This window comes from Aulostomus chinensis, chromosome 6 (genome assembly GCF_037954235.1).
Source record: "Aulostomus chinensis isolate RoL2024-O1b breed Wild chromosome 6, RoL_Achi_v1.0, whole genome shotgun sequence".
Taxonomy (NCBI): Eukaryota; Metazoa; Chordata; class Actinopteri; order Syngnathiformes; family Aulostomidae; genus Aulostomus; species Aulostomus chinensis.
In genome coordinates, this window is record NC_141325.1 from 29,899,127 (window position 1) to 29,912,324 (window position 13,198).

Consider the following 13,198-nt stretch of genomic DNA (forward strand, 5'->3'; position numbering starts at 1 on the left):
TATTTGAGTTCTGCTTCCAATCCAAACAAAGCCTGGGAATCCCAAGGAAGCTGAGGTGAGGGAGCAGTTTGAGCTGACTGAATTTATATGATTGATAAAAGTTCATGTCTGAGCAAAGCGCAACTGCTTCAGCACAACTCACACGGGTTTTATTGTGAAATCCAAGCATTTGGATTTAAAAAGTTCAGACACATTCATCAATTATTTTAAGGTCTGTTTATGGTACACACAGCAGGAGGCCCAGACGACTCTGGCAGACCTGTTAGACGGTAAAGATTGCGTCCATCAGGTGTTTGTGTGTTGGCACCATGAGGCATGAAGGAAGCGTTACAACAGACAACCTGCCTCAGCAGCTTCCGCTCACATGCATCGCTCTGCCTGAGGAGCGGAACCTGGTTTTATTTTGAAAGGCACAGACCCTCACATCCTGTGTAAGTCTCGCTAGCTTGGTCTGCTTTAACAAAGCTAAAAGAGAGACTCTGCTGCTCTCTCTAATGTAGAGATGCTGGATATATGGAAGGGAGAGGGCACAGAGAGCCCAGGGCAGGAGCCCAAGAAAAGGGTTGAAGCAGAAGTGCGCGCGCGCACACGCACACACACACACACACACACACACACACACACACACACACACACACGCACACACACAAAGTTAGCCAAAAAAAGGGAACAAAAAATGCTGGGGCTGAGAGAAGGGGGGAAAGAGGAGGTGAATTATTAGAAAGGAGGGTCCCTAGACATGCAGAGGGGTCTCTCTCTCTCTCTCTCCTCCCCCCCCCCCCCCCCCGTCTATCTCTGGCATCTTAGTGGGGTGGGCTCACTACCTTCTATACACTCCAGCTGCGTCTGTCTGTCAGCCCATTGACCCCTCCCCCTTGTTGGCATAGACAGAGAGAGGCGAGGAAAAAGAGGAGGAGGGTGAACAGGGTCTCAGACGCAGAACAAAAGTTGCCCCTATTGAGGCGAAGGCACCCTAAACTCTGCACATTTTTACACCCTCCGTCCACATGCACACAGACAGCGTCTTTTCTCTCCCCCTTTGTCCTCGTCCCCTCACTGCACTTGATGTAGGGGGGGGGGGGGGCGTACGTGAAAGAATTCACACTCAGACGACTGTGACCAAGACCAAGGAGGAATGTTAATCTAATAACACAGATAGAAAGACTAGAACAACTTCAAGAGGAGTTTGGACAGAGAGAATGAAAAGGGAGAGAGAAGAAATCCCAAACGGAGGAGAGGAAATGGCTGAGGTTTTACATTCCACAAGCCTGGCAGAGCCGTGTTCATCTCCACGGTGTTACTGCTTCATTTACTCCTAATGAAAGAGCTGGAGCCTCTCTGCAGCGTCACATTCAGATCTATTTACTGGCCACAATACCAATAAGAATTCTCTCTGAGTGCCTTTAAAAACAGTGTCTGTAGCTGTGAACGCGTTGCATGATCTTCTTTCTCTGCTGTGATTGGCAAAGTCACATTCCACTGAAGTTGTTTCAGCTCTGGGAGAGTTTCTCAACCCCAAGATCCACTCAGAGCTTTGCATCGCTCACGAGAGCAGCTAGAAAAGCAGCGCCCCTCTTTGTTTTCAGCATGAATTCACCCGCATCCATGATAAGGATCCATGTTGTGGTTGGTGTTTTAAGGAACATCTGAATGATTTGCATTTCTCCTCTCCACCTAAACTCTCAGTCATGTCGTCCTGCTGCTCCGCCTCTGTCAGGGGAACTGATGCTCACCCGTGCGCTAACAAAACCAAACTATGTATTAATGAGTTAGCGCTTGTTTTCACTGACTCAGGCTGGAAGGTGAGCAGAGACATCCCGAGAACAAAGCCAGGGAACTTTGATCATCGCCATCGACCGTCGCCCTCCGACCTCCGGCCTGGACACGGGACACGCACGCCTGTGATCGCTGGGATTTACCAGAAAAGAAATAAAATATTGACAGGTTGCTGACATGCTGCCAGCTCTGCGTGGCTAAAGTTCCAGACCCATTAATTCCTCTCAACGTTCTAAAATGACAGCTGCCAGTGGAAGCAAAGACATGAGACTCTTTGGACAACGACACCATTTTTAACAGTCAGGCAAAGTCTGGCCTTACTGCCAGTCAACACGCTGACGTCAACTCACGTTCATCCGACTCCTGCTGGTCCGTAGGAGGTTTGTTGGGTGTAAAAGGTGAAATACGTGTTTCAAAGATGGCGGCGTAAGTTGGATTGTTGGTCACTACATGGACGGATGTATCTGGATGCACGGTCGCAGCCGGGGCACTGGCGCTGACTGGGAGGGAGCAGGCTCCCATTTCAGGGCTGATAAATTATGCGAAACAAGCCCCTCCCACATGGTTAGTAGTACTGATAATAAAACTGGATAACCGGGACGGAGGGCTTGTGCTGTACCCCGTGATGTCAGAGGAGAGGAGGTCAGTGACCCAAATCGTGAATGCATGGTGAGAACCTTCATCAAATCTGAGAGCAGCTCAGTCAAAGCTGGTGGTGCTGCTGGGGAACATCTGGGAGCCCAAGAAGAGGAACTGCAGTCCGTCTGATAGGAACTGAACAGACGGACGGACTGGAACGCCACCGGCAGACACACGCGGCTAACAAGTTGAAAAACTACATCACCGGTTGGAGTCTCAGCAGCCCACACGCGAGAGCCCGAGGTGCACGACTCCCCCTGCGTTGTGATCGCAGTGTCTGCAAGTCATCTTTACACTGTCAGGAGGTACGGTGTGAAACAGATGGTGCCAAGGTTACCGTTGAGCAGCGCGGCGGCCTGGACGCCAGGCGCCTCCAAGGAAGCCGCATCTGCTAAAATCATACTGCTGTTGCCAAACGGGGGGCGGGGGGGGGCATGGACGCTGAAGCCAGAGCCTCTCTTCAGAATCTTCTCCTCATCATTTTCAATTTTTAAGAACTTTTCTCACTGTTGTCAAACTCTCATGGAGTCACCGCACAAAAAAAGTGCTGCAGTTGTTGATTTTAACGATTGTACACACTTGGCTCCTCTGAGTTCTTCGGGACAATCAGTGCAGAGTGTCAGGACGGGACGGGCGGATGTGTGGGAGCCGCTCCACAAGCTAAACGCTGTTTATCTAATGACTTTTATTATCTTGTTTTATTTCCCCCTTGAAAAATAGCGACTCAGCAATGCAAGGGATTACAGCCCCATCTTTTGTCTAGCAAAAAGGCAATTTGCCCTTCATTTAGCGGCGTAAAGCTCTGTTTAAATGACATCACTTCAGATCAGAAAGTCATATTTTTATGTTTTTATGTTGCCGCAGTTGCGCAGCAATATTTGGAATTGAGCAATAACGGGATTTGACTTCTTCCCTGTTTCTCATATTGCCCTGCATAATAGGGACAGTGAGTCAGGCGTAATGACCTGAATCCGTGTGACGCTGATGAGTTGCTCTTTTACACGTGACGACACCCGCAGCCCTGGAACCTTTGGACGTCGTCTACGATGTAACAGAATATCGGAAACTAACTGGTCAGTCGTTCCACCGCGTTCTCCTGGACGCTCCTCACTGACAGATGATTAAGAAATAATAAGCTGCTCCTACGAGGCGAAATCAGTTTTTGTACGCCTCAGAATTGTTTTTACTCATCATCCCGGGTTTCTCGGTTCCATATCATCACCAGCTTGTTTAGAATTCTTCTTGTTGTGTCACGCTGCTCAAAAACACAGACAAAAGCAAAGGCGACCGGCTGCATAAATTTTAATCCATCCAAAGAATTTTAAATTCAAATGTGATGTTTTGCCACTCGGGGAATGTCTGATTGTTCTATCTGCTGTTATTCTGCACAGAGCGACCAGCCTGAGTGAGGAGGAAGAGGTCCAGCAGGGGCAGCGCCCGTCTGCCTCCTCACACATTCCTGCATCTTCAGCCTCGACACATCCAGAATCCCTCTCACACTCACAGACAGTTCGCACGCCAGCGCCAAACCCCCACCTCACCCCCACCTCACCGTCCGCAGTACGCCAGCAAAGCCTTCTGGCTTTGGCCTGACGTGAAAAATGACATGATTTGTACACTCTGTGTGTGTGTGTGTGTGTGTGTGTGTGTCTGCTGGAGGCCGTACCACAATTCATAGTCAGTCAGGCTGTGTGCCAAGTCAGTGACTGTTTGTACGATTGTGTTACTGTGGTGTGACGGTGTACCTGCACTGCTGCTGCTACACCAAGACTCCCATCTGTTCCCTCCAGTGGACACGAGACCAGTGTTTTTGTAGCCACCAGCCAACACTGAGATGTTCCTCTGTCGGGATTAAAGAACCATTTACTCTCTGCTGACTGGGTCTGGACCAGAACCTTCAGGACACGTTTTAGCCGTCGGAAATGAGGAGTTTGCAAAAGCGTGAAGCTCTATTATCTCAACGTAGCCACATCGGTGGTTCTTAATCCCTCCATGGCCAGTTCACACCTGGTCAGCTGAGACTTACTCGGCGAGGTGGATATAAGAGGTGAACGCATCGGCCTGCTGACGTGATGTAAATGTTGTAAAGTGGCAACTTGCATTGGAACACGTTCAGCTTTTAGCTCCACTGAGGTATTTGTAGTCCTGAGGAATGTCTGTCCCTCTAATAAAGTTCCCATTTTGTCCCAAAACGAGGCTCGGCGCTGCTTCTGGTCCTCGTTTGATGACCATTACATGCTTGTAAGTCATGTAGTAAAACTGTCGTACCAGAATGTTGAACTGCTGAGGATAATTAAATCAAGGCTTTGAAGAACACCTCCAGCCCTCCAACAAAGATCCCAGACTGTTTCCAATTTAGTTGTTCTTCTCTGTCAATGAAGCGATCGTCCGGCCCTGTTTGGTTTTCCTGCTGGACACTGGCAAGGGTGAGGTCACATTCCTCAGGGGGCACCGGGGTCTTGTGGAGGAGATGAACTTAATTTCAAACACATGGGCTACAGTCGAGTCCCTGAATGTCTCGGGGTGTGTTTAGACTAGCAAGGCCATCTTCAAGTCTGAGACTGCTGTGCTGGCCTCAGCCTCTTGGACCGAAGCGGAGTCCTTCATCTCTCCGCGTGTGCTCATCCACACTCACAGCCAGGATGTGGAGCAGGTTTCAGATTCCACCCTCAGTGCCTTTACCGAGCATAATGGTTTAATGGGTTGTGATCAGATGGCGGCCAGGTGCACCAGGACAGGCATTAAGTCCCCCGGTTTGGGCCTGATTTGAAGGATGAAGATTTGAGCTGCCTGGAGGAATATAAATAGCTCACCGTGCTACAGGCTTTCCTACCCTTCAGTGCTTCTCCCTCCATGTTCGCCCAACAAGACATATATGTGCAACGCCAACCTGGGGTAAAAATACCTGTCCCGGACCGTCCCAGGAGCCGACGCTGGCTGCTGGATTCATGGGCCGTCGCCTCAAACTTGAATCTACTCTTGAGTAGGCTTAATAAAAGACCACCTGGAACATAAATGGAAGACACTTTGCATTTAAACTGACTAAATGTTTGATACGGTTGAATCTAAAAATGGAGTTTGTTGCTCACAAAAGCTTTTAAACCATGACACGGCTTCCATCCCCTCCATGTTAGGCCGGCACACACGTTGGGAATCATGTTACATCACATGTCACATCAGCACAGACCGCATGAGTCTGTTTCACTCTGGAATGTTGGAAATGTCCTCTCAAAAGTCTGTCTTTCTAATGACAGTCGTCATCTTTTCTTAAGTAAACAAGTAAACCATGTTCTCCCTCTTCTCCTGTTGAGGGTGGTGGGGGTGGAGCCTATCCCAGCAGCCTTCCCCCTGGACAGGTCACCAGTCCATGGCAGGGCCAACACATAGAGACAGACAACCATTGGCTCTCCCAGCCACGCCTACGGTCAATTTAGAGTCTGGATTAACCTGGTCCCTCTTGATGTCTTTGGACTGTAGAGGAAGCTGGAGTACCAGAGAGAACCCAGCAGGAACAGGGAGAACATGGAGACTCACCCAGAAAGACCCCGTGCTGCAGCCGGGGCTCCACCCACAACCTTCTTGCTGGGGGGCCACAGGGAGGACCACTGCACCACCCTGCTGCCCCGTGTCCACAACTCATTTCAGTAATACAACAAAGATCGTTACGTATAGAACGGCGCAAGAACACATCAGAAAACCCAGAAATAAGTTATCATCGTTGAAGGTTTGGTCTGTGGTTAACGCGGGTCGGGAGACCGTTATCCGTCTCTAAAGATTATTTGGAGCACGTTCAACTGCTGTGAGATGTGTTGGTGTGTTCCATACCAGCAGCAACATTATTCAAATTCGAATGTGACTTTTCTGCTGGCTGCTCCATGAAGACGTAGACTTAGAGTAAAGTGGTGGCGTAGGAGGGCCACGGGAACAGTGCGAGATACTAAAATAAACAAAGAGGCATTTTCACACCAAGGTAATTAGGGTGTTTATGGAAGGCGAGAAGGTTCCTGATGGCACAGTGAGCAGAGACGACGGGGGGAGATGAAGGAGGGGTAACTAAGGCTCATTGTTAGGCAGGTGATTTACGAGGGTACGGGGGCTCCCGAGCCCTGCCAGTGAGGGATAGATCTTCTGTCGCTATAGCACCCTCAGCCCTTTGTATGCATTGTGCCTCGACAGGGCTTGGGGGGCTGCGGGGATGAAAGCGGGTGGAGGGCAGCTGGAGCGATTGTTGGTGGAGTGCTGTGGTGCCATGGCAGGGCTGGGGCCTGCACATCTTCACCACAGACAGCAGCTCAGATCAAAGGCTGCACTGTTCTAAAGCTCACAAGCCTTTGAAAACTTCTCACAACACTCGCACAAGGGGATGATATGTCTCTGCAACGCTTGAAGCCTGCTGAAAATAGCATCAGAATACCAACATTTGAAAATATCCACAACGCAAAGCCTTCTTTTCATTGGCTGTACCAGGACATGCATCCATGGGTAGGCAGATGAGGAAGCATCTGGTGAAACGAGGTCACCTTCTCTCCGCTTGTCTGAGTGCTGTCTGTCTTTCCCCGCGCATTAAACTGCCCACAGTGCACCACTTGACCTTTCAGAGCCTTGGTGATGACGTCCCTCCAGGCAAAAATCAATTGCCTCTGGCAAGCGCAATATCAATTGAAGAAAGGCTATCTTCGCGTGTGAGTGGAGGATTGAAAGGCAGCTCGATCTGTGTCACTGAGTCTCTTCTGATAATTACATCTGGGAATCTAATGGAGTGTCTGACAGCATTGTTCTCTCGCCTCTCGCAGGACGCTGCAGCATAAACACTCTTATCTTTTTTCGTGGCAATTCATAAAGTCCTCAAGTGAAGTGAATGAAGATCAGAATTCAATTAGCCAGGTTTCAAAAACTGGGCCACTGTTGTTACAAGAACCTCATCAGATACTTCCTACTCAGAGCTCCTGGAATATCGGTGGTTGGCGCTGTTTGCTAGCTGACACAGAACCAAAGAGCGGCGGAGCAAAGCTCATGTTCTCTGTACCACTGGAACCCGACTCGGACACGATTTTTGAGCTGTGCAGAGGAGCTGGGAGCACGAGGAGCGATCGCGGCCTGATCAGCTGCTCCAGCAGAATTACAGACGTGTTGGTCAGCCGTTGTCACGCTCTTGGACAGCTGAAACAGAGTCACTGACCTTTCTTGTTACACGAAACACATCAGGCCTCTGCATGATGAGCATGTGAATCGTGAACTTTGGCTTTACATGGCAAAGTTGAACTCATCTGGTATGAGTTTAAATTTAACAGTGACATGTCCCGATTGAGTACTGCCCAACGTTAGCAGTCTGGCATAACGGGCTCCTTTACTCTGATTGGTGCTGTGACTCGTCTGGGACCGTCTATCCCTGCCTTGACTTGTCTGTGCCTTGCTTGATGACATGCTAGCATGCTAATATTTACCATTTTCAGCTCTTTGTCCTGCTGGTGTGTCTCAGCATCTCAAAGGATGAGACTCAGGAGCACATGAACATCCTATCAGTACCTCCGCAGTCGTGTTATTCATCGGCCAGGCACCATGCCAGCTCTGGCTGTACTGAGAAAGTCAGCAAACCGGGTTAAGGGGCTTCATCTGTGAGGTGAGGACAGGTTGTCTCTGTTTATTCCTGCCTTCTGGGCCTTTTCTCTCCCACCTATCAGAGTTGAAAAGCTGATGCTCTGCATCTAAAAGATGAAGGCTGATAAAAGAGTTCGCCGCCCACTGACGCTTCAGGTGAGCAGCACACCGTCGTCTTCACTGGTTTCTCACCATCTACTTGTATCTCATTTTATGAGCCGGACTGGGTCCTCTCTGACCCACACTTTCAGCGAAGGCAAGTCTCATTGAGTGTGGCCCCTGAGGTTGGGACTCTGAACCTGGAGGAACTGGTCCACACTGGGTTTTAATCCATCATGCAGCCTGGAGACTTTGTAGGTCTTAAACGAAGCAAAGATGAGCCGCCTCACTCATCATTGATACCACCTCGTTGTGCAAATGGGGTGGGTGTCATGGTGCAGCGTGCACTCACACTCTCTCTCTCTCACACTCTCTCTCACACACACGCACACACACACACACACACACACACACACAGGAGCAGACACAGATCGAACTTCAGTCTGCCTTGACATTTCTAAGTGTTTATGATAACACCGATGCCTGGCGACTGATGACATTTCCAAGTGATGTTACATGGTTACTTGATTGCAACCCCACTATGCCCAATTGACCCCCCCCCCAGTTTGTGCACAGTGAGAAAGGGAGAGGGGATGGGGGGGGGGGGGTTCTGCAGCTAGAGATGCTGTGGGAAACTGTGTGTGAGAAGGTTAATTCTCAAGCTGTCACGCAAAGCACCACCTAGTAAATCGTGGACACTTTATGAGAAGGGGAGGGTCTCTCTCTCTCTCTCTGTCTCTCTCAGTTGAGGGGACAGCTAGTTTACTTTAGCCTGCGATACTTTTTTCTGCATTCTTTTCATTACCCCATCATGAGGCCCAATTTGTAGCAGGCCCTTAAAAAATGAACATTGACACTCTACAAAATGTGACTGCGGGCAAATGCAACTGCAGGCAAATGTAGGGAAAGCAGATTCATCTCTGCAAGTCTCGCTTTATCCATAATACATGCAGCTCGCTCCTTTACCGTGATTAAAGGTGATGTATTTAAATGCAACACGGTGCTGCATTGCCAAATTGTGCTTTCAAAGTCAAGTTAGTAAAACATGTCTGAGAGGGGTTTTTCAAGTTTTCATCCCGAGAGTAAAAAGAGGAGGAAGTGCAGTCACAGGCACATCAAAACCTTCAAAAGCTGAAAACACCCTGAAACATATTATTTTGTGATTAACTGAGGAAGAGTTGACGTTTTCCCTCAGCAGCAAGGACTCTGAAATGTGTAAATCAATATGCTGTTGTGTCTGCTGACATTTTCATCGTATTACAACTGTCTCATTTCTACATTTTACATTTCCTGCTCTTGCACACTCAGCCAGCGATGACGGGAGCCCTGGCCAGGACTTTAATGTCCCCCAGACGCTGGCCAGAGCTGAGTGAAAGGCCACATTCAATCATCAGCACCACCAGACAATGTCAAAGTCCAGTGGGCGAGAGGTGATGGGATTGGATGGCGAGCACTGGTGTAGAGGGGAGGAGGCGAGGGAAGACAGAAGGAAGACAAAATGAATCTCATCATCTTGCCCTTAAAGATGAGTCACTACACAGCGGATTACTGCACAACATTCAGGACAGTGGGTTCAGGCAATGGGAACAAGAGACTCGAATCACAGAGAAATTGAGCCACGAGGTTACTGAGTCGCGCCAGTGATGAACAGCAATGACCGTGAACCTACGCGATGATGGAATGACCTTGCTCGGATGGAGGGAGGGAGCAGGAGAGGAAGATGTCACTTTCGCCAGGAAGGGCAGGGATGCAGACGTGGTGGGAGCAAGGCGGAGGGGGGGTTGGCCGTTACCTGCATGACCACCTGCTGCCACGCTAGCGGTTGGCTGCTGGGGGGGTTGGGAGGCAGATTGGCCCGCTCTAGCTGCAAGGTAACGTTGCGACGCTCCTCCTCGAGGGCTCGGGTCAACTGCTCGAAACGGGCCTCCTGTTCTTTCACTGATGCCAGGATGCTGGCAGCTGAGTGAACGTCATACTCCTCCATGTCCAGTTTTGGTGGTTGTTGTACTGATCGTCCAAGTCCAGAAGAGGAAAGGAAAAAAGGGGGAGGAGGGGTACCAGGTCAATAAAGACACCCAGACCCAGAAGGAAGGGCGAGTGGCATCTACAGCATCGTTCAACGTCAAACACAGAACTCGTTGAGAAACCCAGATGCTTCTAAATAATCATCCAACATAAAACGTTCAAATGAAGCAATTAGAGGGTTTGACTGGGCAGGTGAGGTCATCACTCACTCTGTGTCTCTGCTCCAGTCAAATCTCTTTCATTTAGACTTAAATGAACAAGCTAATTTCAGCTAATTCTCCCAACAAAGGCTCTCTAGCACGGGGAAGTCTGTGATTGGCAAAGCCCAGCAGAGTAGAGACATTAATGAGGGTGCCCTGCTGGGTGCCAATTACACGTCTGCTTTGAGAAGTTCGAGCCTTTCTTGTAATTAAGACAATCCTGGCAGAAATCATGACACTCAATACAGTTTTGTTACAACATCGGCACAAGAAGATGGAAACACGATCCGCCGACTGCTGATACAATCAAGGACGCAGAACATCACAATACACACTCACAAAGACAAAGAATCTTTGTTCTGGACATCCAAAGGTGGAAGGAGATGATCTCAGTCCTATAAATGAACAATCAGGACGGTGCCGTCATCGGATGCAGTCATGCACAGAGCACACACAAGCACTGTTGCAGGCACAGACCCAATACATGCAAAGTTCCCACAGCCACCTTAGCTTAGCATCACACACAGACACACACACACACACACACACACACACACAATATTGTATACAATCATGATTTCCAGATAACGGTTGCAAGCCATAGCGCACATCACTGTCACACAAACCCTGATAACCATAACTGATGGTAGCATGATATCAAGGGGGTTCACGGCACCGGAACAGATGGGTTTAGAAATACCAATCCACAACGATACAGACCTAGTAGATAAGCAGGCTGAGAGGTGTTAGAAAACACACATCCCCGCTCAGACAAAAGAAGAGGGAGGATGCAGCGAGAAGGAGGGAGCGCTGGGAAAGAAACGAGAGAAACAAAAGAAGTTAAAGCAGACATGAAGAGCAACATACAGCAGAGAATTCTTCCTGGCCTGCGTGTGTTTGTATACTCATAAACCAAGACGCACAAGTTTTTGTAAATTTTCACAGTGTCGTCAGCATACGCGCATGTTTACAGCGAGGATATGCAAGACGCAGGTGTTTGAGAGTCAGTCATTGTGAAAACAGGCCTGTGGATGAACGTTAATCGCACAAAAAGCAAAAGCCCCTGAGGTGCAGCGAGGTGTGAGCCAGGGTGACGTGGAGGAACGGTTAGAGGGGAATGGGTTTTAAAGTAATATTGGGGGGCAAGAGACGGGACAAGTGAGTCGTGTAAATCTACAGCAAGCACACAAGCGAGAGCGGTTACGCCATGCTTCCACAGGGCTGTGTGGGAATATCCATGACCTCCGAACCTCCTCCTTCCTTTGTCCCACCCCTGTGTACAATGAAAACAACGGGACTCGTGCCACAGAGTTTGCATGGACCGTAGGAACTGTGGTCATTAAAACAGGCTAACAAGCTACAAGCGAGCTAACTAGCACGTGTTTGCTACCTCTGCAACATGAAACAGGACAAAGATTTCTGATTACTTCTTTTAAAAATCAAAAGTTGATCAACCAACAAACGGCCTCGTGCCTGACATGAATACGTTTCTTAAGCCCCTCTGCCCCAAGGACACACAACATCCTCTTGTCACTGAGTAGTCGGCAACATCTTTCCCATCTACAGTCCAAGTTTTTGCAGCGTTTGTACGTGGAGGTGAGGTCGTATCCCGGTGTCGGACTGAACTTTAATCAGGCAGAGGGAGACGTGTGTTTTTCCAAGTGATCAGAGGAAGAACAATCACCACGTCAGCAGTGAGATGAACCTTCTGCCCGAGATGTCTCACATGTTGTGATACCAACTTGTGTGAAGTATGTGAAGGTTAAATAAGAAGGGGCTTCTAAAGATGGATGGGGGTGGGGGTGGGGGGTGGGGCACATTACATCAAACATCATGGGTATTTTCCAGAAATCTGCCACTGAAACTGACAGAGATTGAGGACGGTTGGTTTGTCTCAGCGGGGGAAGATCAATGCTGATGTAACCATTAGAATCTCAATCAGGTCATATTACAGAGAGTGTGTGTGTGTGTGTGTGTGTGTGTGTGTGTGTGTGTGTGTGTGTGCGTGTGCGCGCGTGTGCATAAACAGGATTCATTCTTCACTACAGGACCGGTGAGTGCCGAGCCCCTATTCCCTTTGAAGTGCGCAGTCCCACTTTGATGTTTGTTGCACACTGATCATTTATTTATCTGAGTTGAGTCTGACATGGCTCTCCTTTCACTCTTCCTCGCTAAGCAGCACGTCGAGAAGCTTCAGGAATCTGCCGTCTGGAACTCGACCCCCTTGGGTTGATGGCTCAGGTGGTAATTTACGGACAAAATGGAAACAGTGCTGGATAATGACACACTACCAAAATAGCGTCCTCGCTCATTCTGTACTTGAGATAACAGCCAGCAGCAGGGCGCCATGTTGATTGGACAAACTCGATGAGGGACGGTGATGAGTCATAACCTTAGATGGGTGGATGGGGGGGTCACTACACTACAGCCATCGCCTCCTGAGTCATAAAGGGAATAATATGGTAGGCATGTCAGCTACGCCCCATAGCTTATCATTAAACACCGACTTCTAGGGCCGACTTAAAATAGCCCAGAATGCCGGGGGGGTCTGAGGAATTTCCCTCTGCTACTGTGACATACTCCAAGTTCAGCAGATGTTTGCTCATGGCTTGGGGAATAAAAACACAGCAAAAGCCTGCACATTTAACCCCATCCTCAATTACACACACAGGACAGTTAGCCCCCCCCCTTTTGGTAACTTATGAAAGTACGACTCAAAGGGCAAAGTGGCTGCTGTTATTGGAAGTTTAAAAGGGGTTGGGGGTGATCACTAATCAAAGGAAGTGAGATTAAAAAAAGATGAAAAATGTTTAATTAATTCCACAAAGAGAAGTGGGTTAGATTTGACTCGTCTTAAGGCG

General features: G+C 48.9%; 1 protein-coding gene across 7 annotated transcripts in view; it reads right to left on the reverse strand.

The window, feature by feature from the left end:
• The window catches only part of arvcfb (ARVCF delta catenin family member b), a 208,675-nt gene that overhangs the window by 112,176 nt on the left and 83,301 nt on the right, over positions 1 to 13,198 (reverse strand). For 5 of the 7 annotated variants that reach the window (XM_086207464.1, XM_086207468.1, XM_086207463.1 and 2 more), the window contains exons 3-4: positions 11,058 to 11,147; positions 9,905 to 10,119 (exon numbers count right to left, since the gene is read on the reverse strand). The exons of the other annotated variants lie outside the window; for them this stretch is intronic. In XM_086207464.1, the coding sequence (XP_086063590.1) occupies positions 9,905 to 10,096 (192 nt within the window). In that variant the 5' untranslated portion in view covers positions 10,097 to 10,119; positions 11,058 to 11,147. The remainder of the gene's footprint in view (positions 1 to 9,904; positions 10,120 to 11,057; positions 11,148 to 13,198) is intronic. 7 annotated transcript variants of the gene reach the window in all.